Consider the following 23,124-nt stretch of genomic DNA (forward strand, 5'->3'; position numbering starts at 1 on the left):
TACCTGACTGAGTACATTATTCTAACAGTGCAGACTGATAATTTGCCAGATGAGCGACACCAGATCTGAAGCTTTCCACTGGCTCCTGTTTCCATGAGCTCTCGTGGTCTACGCAGTGGTAACAGGGCTCCTGGGCAAGAATGAGGAAATGGCACTTACCATGTTCACTACGTTAGCCACAGCTGCTCACGTACACTATGGAGTTTGTGTGATAAATACATGTTTTTTTATGATTTTATTCATAATTGCAGGTATAGGAAAAGTTACAACTGAGGCAGTAGGGAGAAGATACATGTGTCAGATTTGGTGTGATTACTAATGACATACAAGTGTGGCAGTTTGCTATACTTTGAATTTTTTTTTAATTCATTCTTTGCTGTGTATTTATCTTTAGTCCAAAGGAAAACAAACTTGTTCATTATGGGCACTGCATCTCTTGCCCCCAAGTACAGAATCTTTAGTGGCTCAAAATATTGCAAGGACAGAGATTACTATCAGCTAAGCCTATCATAGTCATAATCTTTGTTGATTGGTTTTATGTAACAGTTTGTGTGTGTCCTGCACTTCCCCCAGCCTCTTCGCTAGGAGATTAATCCAATGAAGTTAAAACAGAGTAAAATACAAAACATATTTAAAAAAATGATCATTTTGTTTTGAATGTGCAAAGCAGCATTTCAAACATTTAATTTATGTTGCCTCCTCCACCAGCTCCCATGTTAGAGGTACCATGGTGTCCTTGTGTGTATGTTCTAGGAATATCTTCCCAAAGCTTTCAGATTAGCTGGATACCGTTTGAATTTATTTTTGGCATTTATCACCATCTGCATTACTGATCAAATTCATTCTTCTGCAGTCAATAGCATTTTGTCCTACCAATGTTGTAGAATAATCCTTAAAACATGCCCTAATTTGACTTTGCTTTAAGAGCAAATGTCCCAAATAGCAAAAATTTCATTTAGAAAATATACAGTTGACATCCTTTTATTGAAGACCTGGTGCTGCACTGTGTGGGAAAGCTTTGCCTCCTGCCTTGAAAAAAATGTTCCCTTGTCAGCGTGTGGATGCAAGTGCCGTAATAGATTAAGACATTTGTCAATCCAGGCCAAAATAGCACAGATTAGATCTGAATTATTTGGGCCAGATTCAATGCTGGCATAAAAGGGCCTAATTCTATTCACTTCTTTTGCCACCTGTGAATCTAGTCCCCAATGGCTTCATCTCTCATCAATACACTACATGAGGAATTTAAAATCAAAACTCACTAGCTTTAATGCTTAGAATTCCAAACCTAAAACTCCCAATGAGTGGGAATACAGAGACTTGGAATTCTTGTGCAGGTACAATAATGTTCTCATCAAAACACGCAACCCTCTTTAATTTATCTTTTGGGGAGGCAGCTGAGTAAGCATTTCAACATTTACATCTTTTTGTTGAAGAAACACATTCAAGAATGAACATCTTTGCTGTGACCAGAGCATAAACCTTACCATGGAGCTTCTCATCTGTGTTTCTGTGATGAAAATAATGGTGCTTTGTTGATTAAAATAACCAAAGAGTATAATGGGCTCGATATGCAAACTGCTGAGACAATGAGCTACTCAGCAAGGTTCAGAGAAAGCTAGTCCAGTGACCAAAGTATTGCTAGTCATTCTGCTGCCTATGTTGCCTATCCTATCTTCTTCCTCTTCGCCCAGAATATCAAGTTTGAACTTCTTGTCCCTACCTTCGAAACCCTGCACAAATCAGTCCTAGGCGATACTACATCATTGAGCTTTTTTAATTGTGCCCTCTCTCTATCCTGTCCATTCACCAATGAAGCCAGTTTTGATGTCCCCTACACTTCCTTCCCTGGCTCATATGTTTGTGCCTGCTTAAGTGATGCTGTATTTGTGTGGAACTTCCAATATGCCAGCCACATTCCATTTCCTAAAGTCTCACTTCTCCGACACTCCCCCCAAATACTAACCCATGTCAAATGCTTTATTTACCTCAAGTTAATCAGTGAAGAGCATCAGATGAGGAAACTTCAAGCAAAACAAGACCCTTTAAATCCCATACTCTCTTTGGTTCTCAGTGATCCTTGTCTGATCTATATTATTCAGATTGCAAGCTCTGCAGGGCAGGGATTGCCCTTACATGTGTGTCTTATACAGCACAAAGCACATTGTTGGTGCTTACCTAAGAAACAACAAGCAATATACCCCACTCCAATCTGGTTGTTTATGAAAAGAAAACTTGTACACTAGAAGGCTTTGAAGATTCTCTGAGGGCTTGTCTACACATGCTGCAGTGCATCTGGTGAAGATGCTCTATGCCGACGGGAGAGCAGCTCTCCCACCAATATAGTGCTGTCCATACCAGGGATATATGTCAGTGTAACTTATGTTGCTCGGGGGGTGGTTTATTCACACCCCTGAGCAACGTAAGTAATGCCGACATAAGCTGTAGTGTAGACATAGCCTAATCTTGTTGTGAAGGTAGGGCCTGAATGCTAGAGTAACTGGGCAAACAAATTTGAAAAACCAAATAGACACAAAGTGAGTGGCCTGCTAAATTCTTTGTACACAGTATTTTTTTCAGCCTCATCTAGGTATGCAATACATACTAATCAGTTCTTTGCCTGCATTCTTTACTATCTAGGCCAATAAATCTTCTGGTGCATATAGCAGGGTTGCAAATTCCTGTTGCTATTTAAAGTACATTACTCAGGTTACATAGGAAATAAGAATTTGGGGGTGGAGTGGGAGGAGGGCTACAGCGATATTTAAAAATACACGTGTTCGTCCTTCACTGAAAAATGCTTACTTTATTTAAGTTTATGTCCTTTGTGATTGGGCTCTCTTCCTCTCACATGCTGTCCTAGCCAAAGAGGCTTTCTGACTAGTCCCAGGTATTCAGGTGTGCGTCAATTGTGCTTGCATCACATCAATTCAAGCCAATGGTTAAGTCAGCTATTTAGGGAAAGTTCTACCATCACTCCTTGAATGACGAGTCCCCTTCCATCTATGGAGGTGAAGGTGAGGGTTGGGTTGCCCCAGGCCTTTTTGGGGTCTCCAGAGCAGGATTCCAGTGCTGCATGAAGGAATACTTGCTGGACCTACCAGGTCTAAAGGATTGTGTATTTAATGAGATGCTAGAGGGGAAGCCCTGAGTGCATGTAGCTAAGAAACTGAAGTTTCAGACAAGATTCTGAAGTCTCATTCTTTGATGGAATTAAATATTAATTCAAATACTTTATATATTGGAACAGAATTTTCTCACCTAGTTTGACACCTGTAGATTTTCAAAGTTTTTTTTTTTTAAATCCATTCATCAAAAAATATCGGGAAAATATTTGGGTGAATACAAGCAGATCATAATTTTTTAAGTACAGTATATGAAAAGTATGTGTAATAGAAATATACACCTCAGTAGTTATATCAGGATCATTATCTTTGTATTGTTGCCCCCCGCACAATTTATTTGTAAACTGTTGGAAGTGTACATGTACATAAAAGTGTCTTAACTTAAATGACAAAACTTGAAACGCCACCATCCTGTCCATGTCTCTACTATATTGATTTTTTAAAATGCATAGCACAGAGTTTTAATGTAAATGAATTCCTTGTACTATTTAATGTGAAAGCTATATCACATATGCAAGTTTTATCTATTTTTTTTAAATTAACTGTCAAGCTACATTAGGGCAAACTGATGTACAGATGCAGATTATGTACTGTACAGTGTATGTTACACTGTTAGAGAATGTCTTGGAAAATAAGTTAACTTTGATTCAACAAAATGGAATAGAGTGGTTTGTTCACAGCAGGGCAGTATGAGCACTGACTGACTTTTCACAAGGTCTGCTAAGGACTATGGAGAAGATAAACTGGACACCATGCCTCCTTTTACTTGGTACATCTGTGCAACAGATGGTTAGTTTCACCATCATTTTCAAATGAAAGTGAAATTTATACTCTTTATGATGGGGCATGTTAGACATTGGAACATAGATTTGCTTACCTATTCTGAGGAAGGGCATCTATCGTAATAATCTTCTCACTGCGACAATGAACTTAAATCTGGTTGGTCTGAATGAGGTCACTAGGTTTCTGCCTACCCCTTCATGGCCTTCTGCTCTCCTTCCCCACCAAAATTTAGTAATTTAAGAACTGTTATAGTACATGCTAAAGAAGCTGAATTGCCCTCATGCTGAATGGATGGACAAAGCAGCCTTCTCTGAAGCTGTGATGAAACATTAAAGCAAACCTCTAGGTGGAGATCAAGAGCAATTTAGATTAGATCCTTCCTTCCTCTAGGAAGGGAAGCATTCCCTGCCCCCCAGTACTGTTCCCTAAGGCTTAGCAGCAAATACCTAACACACTTTCCCACACTACACTGAGTCAGATCCATGGAGTTGGCTTTAATGCATTCTTCCAGCTATTTCGTCACACAGAGCAAGTATTTCTGATCCCAATTTAAATCTTTTAGAGACTGCACTTAAGATGGCATCCCTACCGTTAGACCTCTGTGGCAAAGGTCCATTTGGAATTTCCCTGTAGATCTTCACTATAATAATCCCTCTTCACCTCTTAGTTTACTTTTGCTGTACCTACATCCAAACTAAACTACAGCTGCAAGAGATTTAGTACTCTGAAACTGGAAAGAGTTTGCCAAAAGAATAATCTGCATCTTATTTTATTTTTTTTATATTTTCATTCATCTCATCCTGAGATTTGTGGAAGGGTGATACAGTTGTTGGGCTCCTGAAAAGAGATTTCTACATACATTATGAACCACATTTCCTTTTAAAGCATTTGGCTTTTTTTCCCTTGCTCGCATTTGCAATTAATAATGAAACAGTTTAATATATAAATAGAAAACTACCACTTTAAACTGTTTTGAATAGTCTCTAGAGCTACACAGATTTTAACATATACTTTTTTTTATTAAATATGTAAAAAGATAAACGCAAGTCAAGTTATTCACATATTCAGAGACCAAAAAAAAAAAAAAATCTACTCTACCATGCGACAATTTGTGGGTAATGTAAAATGACTGATACATCTGAATAAGACTTTTTGCATCTATGATGTCATTACTTATCTATTTATAATTAACAATACATATGTTTACATTCCTTTCAGTTTACATTTAATATATAACCAAAGCTTTATGGTGAGCTATTTAGTAAAGTAATTACAAATGCATATTAAAACCATAAGGGAATAATGGTGTTACTCACCCGGGCAGGTGGACAACTCTATCCCCTTCCAGAGTATCACTCCTCACCACATTTGAGGCTCTCTGGCTTGGGAAGGTAACTACCATTCCTGTGCCCTACATCAATCACTTCCTGCCTGATACAAAGCAGTGAAAGGGTTATACTCCTCAGACCAATTACAAGGCAGAGTAGGAAGAAAGGGAGGAAAGGACAGGTTGGCTTTTTTTTATACTTATAGCTGAAAAGGGTAGGGTAGAGTAGCCTCGTCGAGAACCACCTCGCAAGCAGAAAAATCTAACCATTTTGCAGCCTTGGAAAAACACTTTTTAAGGAAGACCTCTTCAATGTCTGCTTGCCTATAAATGGGAAGATGATGGAATTGTATCAGTGATCACAATCTGGTGCTGATGCCAGTAGCAGGGTAGGGTCCGATCCTGAATTTCTTGCGCCACCAGAACTTCCCCAGATGCTAATGGAAATTTCTGAGACAAAATTAAGAACTGTGCCCTAAATGCTGACATTATATCCTTATAAAAAACTCCTCACTTTTTAATTTGCTTTACATATAGGATTTTAATTGAAACCAAGCAAATCAATTAAACTAAAAATAGCAATGAAAGTACTACATTGCAGGGTACAGCACTTTCACTACCTATTATTGGGCAGGAAGTGAGGTCAATGCTGGGGTCAGGGCCAGAAAACTCTTTCAACCCACAGGGACTGGATACTATGCTGCTGAGCCGAGGGAGCAACTGAGGAAATGGAAACACCTGTTCTAATGTTTAAAGGTATTTTATGTACTGGCTGTGGTATGAAACTCAGTAGGAGTGATTGCTCACATTTAACTAAATTAGATTAACGTTGCTGCAAAAGATTTGAGAACTGAAGATTTTTTTTTAATTAAAAAAACCTTCTGCTTCAGTATAAATTTAGTACCGGAGCTTAATCAGTAAAGCAACTCCATAAAGATTTTAAAAAAGATACAGCATTCAGAAGGTTTTATTGAGCTTTTCAATGATAGTAGCCTGGGATGAGACTTCTCCTTGTGCCTGCCAAATCAAATAACCGAAGTAATAAATCTAGAATTAAGAAATCAAGCGATGGAAGCCAGGAACACCAAGTGTAAAAGAAAGGCAATACTGATTCAGAAATAGACCAAAAATGTGCTATTTTAAGATTTTTTAAAAATAAGGAATGCTTTTAAATGTATTTTATGCTATATTTCTACCTACAAAATGCCATAATTTAGAACAGGATAACAAGTACCCTAATTAAGAGGAAACACCCTTGCCACAGAAGTCTCTAAATTCTGGCTCTGCACTGGGCCAACCTATCCAGCAGTGAGGTCAGTCAGCCTGCACAACTGTTTTTGTCCCTTGCAGGTGATCCCCTGCTAATGTGTTCTTTACCTCTAACAGGACTTCTGGCTGGTTCACTAAGCATGCAGAGAGTGGCTTAAGCACCAATGGGGAAAATATGCCTTCAATCAGTAGTCAAATCATTTCATGTTTAAAAGGAGAATCTCTTAAGAGTTTCAGGACTGGTTCTGCAGCTGGTTTGCGGCAAATCAACCTTGGATATGCCTAGCCCCAGTAAGGAAGTCTTCATCTTCCATATGTGTGTGGCCAAGAGGAGAGGAGGCAAGAGTAGGAAAGAGGAATGGCTGACCCACTTGATCCTCATTTGTAGGGGTGGCAGGCAGAATATAAGGTCAGAAATGGCATTCTGCAGATGCAGCTGCAGGAGAGAGGAGACTGTTGTCTCCCGATTCAGCACTGAGCTGGAGGCAGAATTTCTAATAAATACAGGTCCTTCAAAAGAAAGAAGGAGGGAAACGTCCTGTTGAAACGTCAGGAAGTTGAGAGGACTTTCAAACAGCTAAGTAGACACGTATCTTCCAGAAATAAAAACATATCGTGCAGCTTTCTAACATGCTTTGGTGTAAAACACTCAGGGGGGTTTAAATCTTTATTAAGGAAACTGTTGCTTTGCCGTCTCTTTTGTGACTACAGGATAGGAACGATATGAGTCACATAAGCCTTTTCCCTCCACAACACACACCTCATCATTATAGCTTGAGTATCACTTCTAATGTATCCCTTTGTTCCAATTGTTTGACCAAATTTATGCCCCGAGGCAGATGTACTTGAAAATACCAAAGCACCACCAAGTGACAAACACATCTAGTGGTACAGTACTTCTTGCCACAAGAGATGCCAATATAAACATTTTAGAACAAATTACAAATGTATCATACTTAAGACAAAAAGAAAAAATAAATATATATATTTTTTAAAAAGCGGAACAAATCTCAAGCAGCCAAGTGGTGAAGTTGCAGTGATGTACAGTAGGTGATGTAGCCCTACGACCTCTCAGGTAGACACACTGAAAGAAGACTTCTGCAAATGCATCTTGGCAAAATATGGGTACAGAATGCAGTGGTTTGCTTGCACTCACTACGGTACATAAATGTTAATGGCAGACTGGGAGTGACTGGTTTTGAGTTTGAGGCCACACATATTCCTTTCTCCAGAAGAAAGTTCCCATACAGAATGAAAACTGTCAAAGATGTTGGACAGGTCAGTATTCTTCCTGCTGCTGGGGCTGTTCATGAATCTGCTCCTCGCCTTCATGCTCATCTGTGTGGCTCTCCTGCATGTTTAAAAAAAAAAAAAAAAAAAGACTTCAACAGAACACACTCCTGATTTGATATACTACCATAGCACTAAACCTAGTCTATGTTTTGGCTCCTGATTTTCATTCAAGTATGAGGACAACAGGTAGCCATAATTTCAAGGCTACCAAGGCAAGACATCTGTGTTGGACACTCCCACATCCCCTTTATTCTCAATATCCAAACTATTTTGCAAGTATGTCTGTTTAATATAACAGGATGAACCTTTGGGACTAAGGGGTTAATATTTGAAGAATTTCATTTCCAGTACAAAAGAGACTAGTTCAGTGGAATAAATGTTGCATACTAGTTAACAGGACTCATAACAGGTTTATGGAAAAATAAGTTTCATAGCACTTTGGTATAGCTTTTCTTTTGTTACTTAAAGACTGAAAACTGGGATAAGACCCTGTTTAATACGGTCTGCTGCAGTGGCCTGTAGTACGTGATTGTGGTAAACAAGTTAAAACTGCACAATCGGTCGTAGGTTACAATTCAGACAAATCCACTTTAATATATTTCTGCAAGGTAGAAAACTGTTTTGTGTTTCTCAGGTATCATTTGACTTGTAGCTAGTAGGGAGCATGGGTTGCAGCTAATAGCTGGGGAAAGCACAGATTTACCATGGAATTACATTCTAATTAGGGCTGTCAAAACGATTAAAAAATAATTGGAGTTAATCACAAGATTAAAAAAATAGTTGTGATTAACTGCAGTTTTAATCACACTGTTAAACAACAGAATACCAATTTAAATTTATTATAAATATTTTTGGATTTTTTTCTACATTTTAAAACATATTGATTTCAATTACAACACAGAATACAAAGTGTACAGTGCTTACTTTATATTATTTTTATTACAAATGTTTGCACTGTAAAAAACAAAAGAAACCGTGTTTTTCAATTCATCTCATACAAGTACTGTAGTGCAATCTCTTTATCGTGAAAATGAAACTTACAAATGTAGAAATTATTATTATTCTTTTTTACATACCTGCACTCAAAAACAAAACAATGTAAAACTTTAGCACCTACAAGACAAAGCATGAAGGAGCACATGAATATTTAGCATATCTGGCACATGAATACCTTATAATGCCGACTACAACAGTGCTATGCGAACACTTGTTTTCACTTTCAGGTGACATTGTAAATAAGAAGCGGGCAGCATTATCACCCATAAATGTAAACAAACTTGTTTGTCTTAGCGATTGGCTGAACAAGAAGTAGGACTGAGTGGACTTGTATGAGGTGAATTGAAAAATACAATTTCTTTTGTTTATCTTTTTTTACACTGAAAATATTTGTAATAAAAATAATAAAAAGTGAGCACTGTACACTTTGTATTCTGTGTTGTAACTAAAAATCAATATATTTGAAAATGAAGAAAAAAACATCCAAAATTGGTTTTCTATTATGGTTTAACAGTGCTATTAAAATTGCGATTGCGTCTTTTTAAAATCTAGTTAATTTGTTTTGTGTTAATTGCATGCATTAACTATGATTAATTGAGAGCACTAATTATAACGGATTAACCCATTTACTAGTTAATATATGGATTTTATTTTAACCAGTTTGTGCTTGATGGGAGCTGGGATTATTCCCCCCAAAATGCTGTTGGTTTTCACAGCATTACGTGACATATTGTTCCTCTGAATGGACATTAAAGAATAGGTAGTTTATCTGCAAGCTAGAGTTTGATAAGGGATGTGGCTAAATGAGAGCTCCTGATACATATTCCCTGATTTGTCATTCACCTACCCTGGTCAAGTCTCTTAAAATTCAATGATGGCTCCTAAGAGTCTGAGCAGTGTTGCCAACTCATGATTTTACTGCAAATACCCCAGTATTTGCTGGTTTTCCTAAAGCCTCAGTTATGCCATTACATGAGTATCTAGGCATAGACTGAAGGGGGAAAAAAAAGAATGTGTAGCCTTCATGGCTAGAAGCTCGGAAGGCTCGAAAGTCAGAAGGCGCATTTAAAAAGAACCCAACATTTAAAACACTCATATGATTTTCTGGGTCTGACTCATCACTTTTGAACATTTAGGGTTGGCAGTAATAATATCCAAACTGAGGAGAGAAAGGAAGCACCATACCCACAGGTGCAGTACTCTCTGGGCACTGGGAGCAGCACTGGCCAGAACAATGTGCTACCTTCGGAAGAGATGAAGTCAGAATTTCCCCCCGTGCAGCTCTGAGGATTCTTTGGGGGCAAGGCCACAACGCAGTCCTGACAAGCCCCCCTCTGGGGCCGGCTAACAAAGATGGCAGCTCTAGTTTTTCTTCCTCCTTTCCCCTACAATATAGTATCGCTGTCTCCTGCAGAGGTGCACTAGGGAGCAGATTTTCCTGCCCTTCCCCAGCCCTGCAAAGCTAAGTGCTAAGCATGATCACAGAAGCATGATCTGCTAAATTACATTATAAAATGCACAAGGTCCAGAATGCTTTACAAATGAGTGAAATACAGTCTCGTGTTCAAAAGTTGGATGCACTTTAGGAAATAGATATTTTTATTTTCCTTAGTTGTTTCATTCACAATTCTGCTAACCTAAATCAAAGTTTAAAAGGATACCTAAACATTTTTGGGAGTTTTATTTAATCCACAAAATGTACCTTAAGAATAATTAAATATTTATTTAATTTACGTTTTATTTAAAACATATTTATTTTCTTTGAACAACTCTGGGTTCAGCATTCATTGACCTCACTGGCTACTGTTAGTGACATTATGTCTGGCCTTTGTTGTCTGAGGACCACCATTAAATCCCATTATTTAAAAAAACGGATTAGTTATGTACAACATTCTCTAGAGATGCTTCATAGAATGCACCTTCCTACAAGGCAAATAAACACTGATTCTTTTAGATCAGAGATTTATTATTTCAAGATACTAATTTTAGTAAAATATTGTGCAGTTTAGTGATACTGGAACTCAAAAACCAAATCTTAAAGCGCACTTTCCACGTTCCCATTGACTCTGGCACCATTAAAAGCTATGCTTTGTTTCAGCAGATTTCATCATTCTGGAGAATGATTTTACTGAAAAGACCCTACATAATTCATCCCTGCCCTATATTAGTGATAGCTAGCTGACTACGACTGAGAGGCGGGGGGACAACTTTGCTTAGCTGCCATTCAAGTTGTACCATCAACAATCCAATACCTCTGCAGGACCTGCTATCTCCAGACAATTTTTATTAGACGTGATTGGTGTAAATAACTCTCCAAAATGGATATTGCTAATTTTCAAATGTAGAGGCGGGGGGGGGGGGGAGGGAGAATCTGATGAAGAGAATTTGAGGCTTCTCAGTTTAATTCAAAGCAGGCTGTGCAATAAAGTGTTTCCATTTTAGCAGATAACTATACGTTTCTAGAGGATAGGGGAGGCAGAATAAGGTTTTTACATTTGGTGTCAATGCTGAGCTGGTTTTGGAATGGTCCTTTTCAGATGGGAAGTTAAACAAAATAAAAACAGAATGATACACAAAAGTCAAAATATCAGCACTGATACTCCTAATCTTGGGCATTAAGAGTGACTCCCTGGGTGTTTACCTGTCTGATGAGATGCCAGGGTAAATTAAAATCAGTGATTTTTTTTTTAAAATCAGCTTTCTTCATTATTGAAATTGGAGTTTATTTAAGCTAAATACAGGGTTGTTTTTTAAGAAAATATACTATTTAAAATTATATTTGAAATTGACAATCTATGTTGAGCCAAAACTTATTACAATCTTAAAATTATATAATTTAAACATTAAAATATTAATTATTACATGTTTGCTGTCAAACTTTGGAGACAGTCAAAACCACTGTACTGGTAGATGTCACCTGAGTTTGTTGAAGTGCTAAACTAGCTTTTGACAGTAGTAGCCTCTTCCGCAGGTACAGAAAAAATATTTTCTTCACTTTAGTTTATTCAACTAGTTCAGTTCAAAGACTAGTTTATTTCAACTTCAAACGCAGATGGGAGTTGAAAAAGCAGGAAAGCTTGTTTTTCTCTATCAATCTATGAATAAAAGCTAGGTAAGAGAGGATGAGATCTATAAGATCTAAAATCTTGAAAGACACAATGACCAGAAACAATTAGTTCAATTTACTAACTACAGACAATACAGGTTATAAATCTGTTTTAAATGCAAAACATGTTTTGATAAACTTTTTTGTTTTACGTATTCAGCATATTTAAAGCAGTTTTACTTAATAAAAAAATAAAATGCTGGTTTTGTGCATTTTTAATTGCATTTGAATTTCCATCCAAATAGAGCAGTGGTCCCCCAACTGTGGGGTACTCCCAAAGGGGGGGGAAGGAGGAACGTTTGGGGATCGCATCACAGGGCTTGGCCAGCCCCCATGGGAGACAGAGAGGGAGTGCCACCCAGCCCTGCTCTGCCCCCAGCCCAGCCCCACTCCGCTTTTTGCTCTGCCCCAGCCCAGCTCCAACCCCAACCGCAGCTCCACTCCGCCCTCTGCTCTGCCCCAGCCCAGCTCCAGCCCCAGCCCAGCTCCACTCTGCCCCCAGTGCCAGCTCTGCCCCCAGTGCCTCTTTGTTCCCAGGCCAGCTCTGCCTCTAGCCCCAGCTCCAGTTCTGGACCCCGCCCACTCTGCCGTCAGCCAAAGCTGTGCTGTAGCGGAGAGGGAGCGTGGACAGATTCGATTACTGATTGGGGGGGGGGGGGGGGGGGAGGGTGTGACAGGAAAAGTTTGGGCACCACTGAAATAGAGCTTAACACAAATCACAAGCAAAAAATTAACGTAGATAATTACTTAAATAAAAGTGTACAGATATCGTCCTGATTAACACAAATAAACACCAGATTTAATGTAAGGACTATATTTAGTTGCAAATCAAGATGTGTTAATGATTACCAAGCAACGAGAATCAACCTTTCTTCAGGAAAATAACTATAAAGTATGAATGTAAAACGTGATTAAAATCAATTATTTAAATCATGTTTCATGGCTGCTGATTTAAAACATGATTACAATCAGTGATTTGAATAAATTTGATTTAAATCAATTCCCCCTGACATGCAGATTTTTCTGAGGCACCAGTTAGAGAATACATGCATGATAGTATAAACTTGTACATCCTGATCTTGTACATGTGCTAGGGAAAGCCACTAATCATGAGCCAAGAAGTGGCTTGGGAACCTACTCTGACTCTGAACAAGACTGCTGGTCTTCTGTCTGCCTGAGGAATGGTTTCCTTGGGCTGGAAATGGCAAATTCTCCCTGTGCCCTGGCCACTCCTGAAGAAGTTGTTCTGAAATATGGGCATAAATTTCTCTATACAAATGAAATAGGAAAGTCAGACTTTCACTATGCACAATCACTTTGGGACCATATAGTCTATTTGAACAGCATCCCTAAAAAGTAAAGTAATAGAGCATTTACTTCTACCATATATCGTAGGATTGTGTCACCTCAGGCTTCCCCTAATAGAGATGCTAGCTTCCAGCTGTGAATAACCTGACTCTTCAATCTATCTGACTCATACGGTGAGCCATCTAACCGCACAGGTGTGACTGCCGGCACAGTCAGGTATTATGAAGCCCAACTACTTCAGGAAGTGTCTCTTTCAACTGGAGTTTCTTTCTGAGGGACTGGAGCAGTAGGTTGCTAAAAATTACTAAATTAAGACAAACTGCTTGAGAACCTGCTTGAGCTGGGTGACTGACAGGGATAGATACGCACTAAAGCAATTAATAATGGCAAGCCTTTCGCTTCCATTGAACTGCAACAGACTAGACTGTTTAGGAGAGAGAATAGAAGAAGCAAATTTTTCACTACAAGCCAGAATTGCATGGCTCAAGGATTCATAACTGGATATGAAGCCTTTCACCTCTGGATTACAAGACTGAATTACCCCAGTTCAAAAAAGTGACTGAAAGCTGTTAGGCTAAACAGACTATCAAATGTTTAACTTGCTAACTGAAGTCCCAGTTCAGTTCTCAGCACATCCATGTCATAAGCAATACATTTACTAAAAAACTAATGACCCAGTATCTGTCTTTCTCAAATGCTCCTGCGACTTTGCTGATGTCTTTGAAGTCTTTCCTCTCCCCAGCACTCTTCCTCTTCACCTCTCTTTATATCCAGCTTTGTTCTTACAGACATAAATAAATGATTTTTACTTGCTAATATTAATTTTATTTTTCTCTGGGTGATGTTTGTATTCCCTTCATATCTTTGTTACTGAGTAAAAATTCTTATAAACAAAGATTTAACAAACAAAAAAGAAAAAACAACTCATCCAAGTTGGTGCCTGCATTGTCAATCTCAGCAGAGAAAGTCTACTGACTGAATGGAAGCTGCTTTATTGGTACCCTAAAATTGTTGTCTCCAGTTCAGTACAGAGGCAACGTAGAGAAGCTGATAAAGCCACGGACCAGGTTGTGCCTTATGGATTACTTATTGGGCTCTGTGTCTGTCGAGGAGGTCACGGAAGTCACAGATTCCGTGACTTTCTGCAACCTCCGTGACTTCTGCAGTGGCCAGTGTGGCTGACCCCAGCCCCTGGGACTGCTGCTCAGGTGGCCCTGGGACAGCCACGCTGGCTGCTACTGGAGCTGCTCCTCAGGCAGCCATTCGGACAGTCCCTCAGCCAGCTGCACCAGCCGATGCTGGAGCTACCCCAGGGACTGCCCAGCCCTGGTGTGGCTGGCCCAGGGGACCGACTGAGCACCAGTCCTAGGGGTGGCGGAAGCAGCAGCGGGGATGTGGCCCTGGGAGTGGCCAGAGCAGCCACTGCTCTATGGCCTCCTCCACAGTGCTGCAGGCTCTGGGCCCCCTCTGCCCCCCCTAGAGAAGCAGCCCGCCACCACCCTCCCCCCTCCAGAGCAGCAGCTCCCCCGGGGGGGTCCCCCCAGCTAAGATTTAGTCAGGGGTATTTATAGTAGAGGTCAAGGTCAGGTCATGGGGCTGTGAATTTTTGTTTATTGCCTGTGACCAGTTCATGACTTCTACTAAAAATACTCGCGACCACATCACAGCCTTAATTATGTATTAATTTAACAGAGATGAAACCAATAGGATTCTACAAAAATGTAATAATGTTACACAGAAATTACTGTAAAAATCTACTGAATGTGATAGACAACATCCTTTATAGGTATTCTGAAAGAACTTACATCGAATTCTATCACAGGCATATAAAACTTTATTAAATTCTATAAGGAATTTACTTGGGGGCATGGCCTTCCTTAGGCATACACAGCATATGCGGCTGTGTAGGGCACCCAAAAATTTGGTGCACCACCGGGACCATAGGCGCCAACTTCTCATCTTGCCAGGGGATGCTCGACCCCCCTGCCTCCACTCCATGCCCCGCCCCCACTCCACCCCTTCCCCCAAGCCTGTGCCCCTTCAAGCCCCTGCTCCACCCTCGCCCCGCCTCCTCCCCTGAGCGCGCCCCACCCCTGCTTCTCCCCCTCCTTCCCGGAGCTTAAACGCCGCGAATCAGCTGTTTGCGGCACTCTGGAAGCGCTGGGAGGGAGGGGGGAGGAGTTGGTAAGTGCTGGGCGGCTGGCAAGCGAGAGGTGTGGCACGAGGGGGGAAGAGGGGCGCGTGATGCAAAAATTTTCCGTGTGTGGGGAGTACCCACCCGTGGAGTCTGCGGCTATGACTGGGACAGCAGGTAAGCATGGGTCAGCTCCCACGCACACAGTGCGCGCTGCAGTATCCTTACTAGGCAGAAGGCAGGGGCCGTATTCACAGAGCCAATAAAGGGGCACCAGTATTCACAGAGCCAAATGCACCGGCACAGGGGCACCAGTTGCGCCAACATAGGGGCACCAGTTTAATAATACTGCGTAGGGCCCCATAAATCCTAAGGACAGCCCTGCTTAAGGGGTAGCTGATCTGAGAGGTGAGCTCCAGTCTCTAGTGCTGTCAATCCAGAACTTTTCACAAATATTAAGTTTATTTTTTAAAAAGAGCTATTAAAAATAGGGATTAAAAACTGAATAAGAACAGTTGGCATGTCTGAATAGGGCATGCTCTCTAGAAAGAATACAATACATGCCGGTAAAATTACAGCTTAAATGAACCAGGGCCTGTGAGTGCTACCAAAAGGTTATTGGAAATATGAACTGAAAACAAATTTAAGTCAACAATGATATTTCAAGCATGAGGCCTTTGCCAGGAATGATTTGTACAGTTTGTTCTATCTATAACTTTTTGCTGAGGAGAGCCTCATGACCCTTGATATCTAAAATGCACCCTGAACACTAAGTTAACCCTTTCGCTTCACTGACAGCCCCTACACTCCAGCTCTTTCATTAGCAGTCCATTAGACCAGAGGTTAAACCAAAGCTGGATTTAGCAAGAACTCATTAGCAAGAAACCAGAACTGTTGGAGCTGCTTGTACCTTTGGGAGTTGGGGCTCTCTTTCATTTGGGGCTCAGGAAATCCTAACTGCTGTTACCAAGGGATTAGCCTACAAAATGCTCAGTGATAGAGAGAACACTTAACTTGGAGATGAGGAACAGATTCACTGCACAGGCAGAAAATAGAACGCAAAGGCAAGGCAAGCCAAGGAAAAGAGAAGACACTGCAAAAGAAAGAGTCAGCAAGATATGCAGCTACCCTCTCCACTGTTAGCATCAGAGCACCTAGATCTTTGGCTCTAAGTGCTAGTGCGCTGATGTCTTGCCTCAGTAAACCAACATTGAGCACCGAAGATCTAAGGAAGAAAGACAAGGGGCTCAGTTTTCCCATTGCAGAATATGCAATAATTCAGTGGAAGTTATCTGTATCCAGATGCGGGAGAACAGGGCTGCACTGTATATGCTAAATGTTCTTGGGCAGCTATTAGTTTATGACATTCCTAGTGGGGAGGATGGAAGGGAACCAGACAAAGGGCTCAGAACTATGATCTGAGGTAAGCTGAATTTTGTGATGTGTTTTGCTAATAACGAAAGCTAAAGAAAAGGGAATCAACACGCATTCTTTAGCTGGGAAGTCGCTTAACAATTCAAGCCAACGAACAAACAGATGTGATAGGATATGGGGAGAAGGGATTTCTCCGGCTTCCCTTTACAAATAGATCACTGTTCTTGCATCCAGACATTTCCTTTGACCACTATATATGTGCAGTTCTTATGGACTTTGCTCATATGTCTGGTCAAGTTTTTTTAAAATGTTTGGTCCTATCAGTATTGAAATACTGGTTTGTTCCCTAAGGAAACCTCCATGAATCCCTCCCACTTCCAATCAGTTTTAGCTGCGTGGGGCCATCAAGATCATAATTACAATTTTCAAGTTCTTGATAGTGTTTTAAAAACTACACAAGGTAAATTATTCTAGCCTTGCTTTTAATGATCCAATAATCTTATCTCAAGACAACTAAACCAACTACTACTGAAGTTATCATCTGAGAATAGATACTAAATAAGGAAGTGTCAACAAAACCACAGTACCAGTGAGAGTATGTTGATGCCAATACATTATGGAACCAAAGCTACGGTCCACTGGAGACTGAGCGGCAGGGCGTGTGTGTGGTGTCAATCTTCAGAGTAGTGCACACAGGGATTTAGCCAACATGAATGGGAGTAGTTCCAACTAAATTCTCATGGAGTCATTACCCCGAACATATCTAAGGAATTTAGTCAGTATCCTTTGTCAGCCCTCTTCTTCCTGTTCTATTAAATGTTTACCATGCTATGTCTATAATACAAGTGAGATTCTTGCTTATTCTTCCAGATAAAATAATTCTGAAATATTGGTAGATTGAAAAGGACAAAAGATTATTGTGTTTTGTGCAGTGAAGATTCTGCCTATAGCAACAGGATAAAAATGCTAAATAAAAAAGCAGATATGTTCCTGGTACCAGAAGTAATCATAGCGTGTACAGCGTGCAAATCTGTGAACATGTCTATCTGGTCTTCAATTTAATATTCTGAGATATTTAGGACCCTCTGTATTTCAGCATATTTATGCAATCTGACTTTCAAGAACATGTCAAGGAACAGGATTACAAAAAAATTTCTGTATAATCGCAGCAGCAGAAACAAAGCAGAGGCAGGAACAAGAAAATTTGAAAATACTTTAAAATGCTTTTGATGTCCCCTTCTGTTTCAGATTAACATCTCAACAAAATTAGAGCACATAAAATTTATACAACTGCACTAAAAAGCTATCAGCCCCTTCAGTGCATTCACCAATAACAAAAAACAATTGTCTCTAGATGCAAAGTGTTTTTTTAAATTGACATTTGTTAAAAAGACTAGGTTGCAACAATCTGTGCTGATCTACCTAGAGAACTTGACTCAATATGGTGCCAGTGATTCTTCAACCAAAATTAAGCCTGTTTTCATTAAGGAAACATATGAGAATAAAGAATATCTTGCACTTACGTGTTCTTCTGAAGCATAAAGGACTTCCATTAGCCTTTGGACAAGGTCATTATTTTCTTGCCCATGTTCTTGGCAGAGAAGTTCAATCTCCCTTAATTTTCCAAAGTAGAAATCCCTTTCCTTCTCCACGCCTTCGAGTGCAAGTTTTAATGAATGTACCTGTAAATAAAACATACATGTTCCAATAACAGGAGCACGGCACATGCCATCTGTGAGACAAACTATGAGTGAGTTTTGCCTACAGTGCAGGACAGTACATAACAGGCATAATCTTAATATATATACTTTTTTACAAGTCTTTAAACTTAAAGGTGCATTTTGTAGTTGTTAAAGGTGCCAGACTGTCGGAATAAGGAAATCCTTGTTCACAGAGCAGCATGGGCAAAAGAGTGTAGATTTCCCCATACTACCCATCAAGGCACCTCAACCCTGACCCTGGAGGGACCATTTCTACAGAATGTTTCAGTGCTGTGGTAATACATATCAACAGCAAGCTCCAATAACAGAGTGGCTCAGGAGCTATGACTAAAACCTGGCCCCCTGTTGAGACTGCTATAAGTGCCAAGCTGAGCCACTTGCCATGGCAATTTCACAATATTCATAATGGCTGCATTTCTACTTTGGCTGAATTAATGTACATTTGTTGTAAGTATTGTTTATCCTAAAATTGATCTACTCCTTAAAAATATTTAGCTGTGTCTCTTATGATAATTTTTTTAGTTTTCTGTCAATCCTGCCTTGGCAGAATAATGATCAGATGACCTACTATATGTTAAAAAAATCTTTGAGTGCGAATACTGTGTGGCTGCTTATACCTTTCTTGACTTGTTTAACTGGTCTGGTGCTGGGTTTCAGAATTCTCTTATGCTGGCATAAAATATAGTGGTAGTTCTGAAATACCAGCTTTCAGGTGGTTGATCCAGGTGCTCCCTGATGGGGTTCTCACAACAAATTTTTTGGTGACCTCAGAGAGCGGCCATCAACCCTTGCTGGTGGCCACTCTGACAATTTTTCCTAAAATACTTATTTAACTTTAGGAAAAACAAATAAATATACATATATACATGTCCAAATCATTGTAATTTATTTATGTAGGGTTTTTGTTGTTGTTGTTGCAAACTCAACAATAAATACAATTGTCTCTATTCTTTACTGGACCTACACAGAATAGAAACACAAATTCATGTTTTTCATGTTCTTCTCTTTTGATGTGGTGGTGGTTTCTTTTGCTTTTTTCGTTGCTTTTTTTATTAGACTTTCTAGCTAGTAAAAAGTGAAAAGTGATATTTGTATGTTATATATATCATCACTTTTCACAGAAGCAGACTTGCTAGCTAGCTGGAAGGCAGTGAAAAGTGATATTAACAGACACACAAATACTACTTTCCATAGCAGATTTACCCAGCCCCGGCAAGCTAGGGGACAAATTAAGCACTGGATGGAGAGGTGGGTAGGGAGGCAGTGAGGGCCAGGGATGATGGAGGGGTGGTGAGCCCAGGGCCAACACCCACCACCACGCAGCTGGGGCCAGAGTCCCCACAGCTGGAGCCTGCTGCCTGCCACCCCAGAGCTGAAGCAGGAAGCCCAAGCCCCACGGTTCCCAGGAAGGTGGCGAACTCATACTGGCTGGCTGATCCTCTGGCACTTGTGGCTCCAGAGGGGGGCAGGGCTGAACCCCTGCTGATGGCCTCGGGGGATGAGCCACTGTGCTTCCCCCCACTCAATCACCGCCCAGGAGGCTGTGGCCACAAGAAAAGCCCATGATGGCCGCATGTGAGAAAAGCTGAAACTGCTCGAGTTTCAAAGTACTTCTCTTAATTGACACCTGCACATGAGAATCTAGTTCCAAGATACACTTTTCCAGCTCTGTTTCACCACTATACCTGTTGCACTCATTTGCGGTTTATTCTGACTGTATTAAAATAACAGGTTTCACATAAACTAGAACAGAGCCCTCAAATACTTTTTGAAAGAATAACTTTGTGTAAACAAAAGTCAAATTACAAATATCTTAGCTGCTGTATACTTAACTCTACAATAACATGTTACCATTTCCTTCCAGATAGCGAAGTATATTGACCACCACCAAACTCCAAATCCAACTACAGATCCCTGGGACCCTACTATTAAACCTCTTTCCATGGTGAAAATAAGTTATGTTTCATTATTCCTCCTATCACAAGTTTTAATCCATGAGGACAGACTTAACTCACAAAATGTTACTGGATTCTTCGTAACAGAGAAAAATAATTATCAAGATACCTTTTAAACTCTAAATATATATATAACAGACATACAATTCTTCTTTCTTTCTAAATTCTCATGTTAGAGGGACTAGAATTTTTCTTATAAACCATGCAGCTATCTGTATTCAAGTAAAACTGTAAATGCATATTCAAGTACAACTAGCTTTAAGGCAGCTCTCGCACTGCAGTATGATTCACCCAAAATCATCCTTAGCATCTTTTTAAAATATGGGTACAACATTGGCCATCCTGCAGCCAACTGCTAGAGCAGCATTTTTTTAATGACATCACTTTTGTGTTCATAGCTGAGCTATTCCATTTGTTAGATCCTTCACCACTGTGAAGTGAATATAATCCAGACTGGAATCGGAAGTTAATTTTTCAGTTGTTCAATGTTTTGCTCCGTCTCAGTACTTTTACTATCAGTATACAGTAATCTTCGTTTTCATGACTTTTCATATCTTTCCTAGTGCTTCTGATAATGAGGGTCCTAACAAATTCACGGCCACAAAAAACACGTCACGGACTGTGAAACTGGGTTTCTTCCCATGAAATCTGGTCTTTTATGTGCTTTTACCCTATACTATACAGATTTCACAGGGGAGACCAGCATTTCTCAAAGTGGGGGTCCTGACCCAAAAAGGAGTTGCAGGGCAGTCACAAGGCTATTTTAAGGGGATCACGGTATTCCCACACTTGCGCTGCCTTCAGAGCTCGGCGGCTGGAGAGCAGTGGCTGTTAGCCGGGCTCCCAGCTCTAAAGGCGGCGCCCTGCTAGCAGCAGTGCAGAAGTAAGGGTGGCAATACCATACCATGCCTCCCTTACTTCTGCGCTGCTGCCTTCAGAGCTGGGCGCCCAGAGAGTGGCGGCTGTTGACTGAGGGCCCAGCTCTGCAGGCAGCAGCACAGAAGTAAGGGTGGCAATAGCACACCACGCCGCCCTTACTTCTGCACTGCTGCTGACGACAGCTCTGCCTTCAGAGCTGGGATCCATAGACAGCAGCCGCCACTCTCCAGCTGCCCAGCTCTGAAGGCAGAGTCACTGCCAGCAGCAGCACAGAAGTAAGGGTAGTAGTACCGCCACCCCCCCACACAATAACCCTGCGGACCCCCACCCTCCACAACTCCTTTATGGTTCAGGACCCCTACAGTTACAGCACCTTGACATTTCAGATTTAAATAACTGAAATTCACGATTTTTTTAAAACCTGTGTCCATGAAATTGACCAAAATGGACCATGAATTTGGTAGGGCCCTACTGATAACTAATTCTGCGGTTGAAGCAAAGTTACCTGTTCACTGAGTTGTATGACTTGTGTTTCCAAATCTTTATCTGATTTGGATGCTGAGCTGCTTGGTGTGGCTTTTTTTGCTGACGATGGACGAGAAGGTGTGGACCCTGGTTTAGAAACTGGACTGGATTTAGCAGCACCTGAAAGCACAAGAATAAAATTGTTTTGAGAACACTCTTTTAAAAATCAGATTTAAGTATTATACTCCCAATAATTTGAATTTTTAAATACAGATACAGAAAAAAGGTATTTAATTTGTATATGATCATTAGTGCTGTTACTTCCCGGTTTTAAGTAGAAAGATGCAAAATATTGAAAAGGAAAGTAAATACCATAACAAGAATGCTTCTTTCAGTTTAAAAGGACAAAATACCTCACTGATACTCAAAGAAAGGTGAATAAATAACATAATTTCTTTAATTACTACTACTTTACAGTTTTAAAGATGACACTGGCAACAACTAAATCGTTTAGCTTAACAGTTAATATTTATTGATTTAAAAAATTTACTGGAGAAAGGCAAGTTGATTTAATTTGTGGTGATTTTATTTGTAAGTCTATCTGCTTCTATGCTTTAAAATGGAGAAGAAACTAACACCATTACTTGTACAATCACACTGAAATTCAGCAGATGCAAACTGAATTAAATCCATCAGTGAGCACGTGATTGCGGCAGTGGCCAAAAGATAATGTTTCTGATCAGCTTAGGAGGTTTTTGGTACTTCGTGTGAAAAGCAAAGCCGATAATGTACCCAAATGTACAGCAACACTTTTGCCCACAGAAAACACCACCCACACCAAGCACAGATAGGTACTCTATTTTCACAAGCATCAAGCATGCACAAATGCTTAAGTATAGACACAGGAAAATGCAGTGCTAGTGCCATCTTTCTACGCACCCTAAGGCTGACAACTGATATGATGCCCTTCCCTTCTCCCCTCTCTTCTTTAGGGTTTGAGTGATTACTAAAGTCCCAACTGGGCTCTGAGTTTACCATTCGTGGAAGGAGATGCCCAAGCTTCACGTACTGTAATTAGCAGCATCAACTCCCAAAGCACAGGACGTCCCACTCCCATTATTCTTCAGAAGAGACCACCCACTTTATGGTCTCAATGTGGCATAAGGTTACCAGTTTTTAAACAAAAATGACTGAGCAGAATTAAAAAGCATAGAAATGAACTCCCTAGACCTCTCTGCCAACCTTAATTATCTTTAAGGCTTGAGGAGGAAAAGTTAGGCTTGTTAGATTGCCCACTTTCCTTTAAGGAACAGAGTAAAGAGTAAAAACCTAAGGAACTCAATCCACAAATTAGCTTTGATGTAGCAAGACTCCCCCTCCCATCACATA

General features: G+C 40.2%; 1 protein-coding gene and 1 pseudogene across 2 annotated transcripts in view; one reads left to right on the plus strand and one right to left on the minus strand.

Annotated features, from left to right (window-relative positions):
* Positions 1-1,454, plus strand: part of LOC141982392 (ethanolaminephosphotransferase 1-like) — a 57,250-nt pseudogene extending 55,796 nt beyond the window's left edge.
* Positions 1,455-3,010: 1,556 nt separating this feature from the next.
* Positions 3,011-23,124, minus strand: part of MAPRE2 (microtubule associated protein RP/EB family member 2) — a 155,492-nt gene continuing 135,378 nt past the window's right edge. For both annotated transcript variants that reach the window (XM_074944415.1, XM_074944414.1), the window contains 3 exons: positions 21,776-21,915; positions 18,239-18,397; positions 3,011-7,855 (listed from right to left, as the gene is read on the minus strand). In XM_074944415.1, coding sequence (XP_074800516.1) covers positions 7,784-7,855; positions 18,239-18,397; positions 21,776-21,915 — 371 coding nt within the window. In that variant the 3' untranslated portion in view covers positions 3,011-7,783. The remainder of the gene's footprint in view (positions 7,856-18,238; positions 18,398-21,775; positions 21,916-23,124) is intronic.

Source organism: Natator depressus, chromosome 2, assembly GCF_965152275.1.
Source record: "Natator depressus isolate rNatDep1 chromosome 2, rNatDep2.hap1, whole genome shotgun sequence".
NCBI classification, from domain to species: Eukaryota; Metazoa; Chordata; order Testudines; family Cheloniidae; genus Natator; species Natator depressus.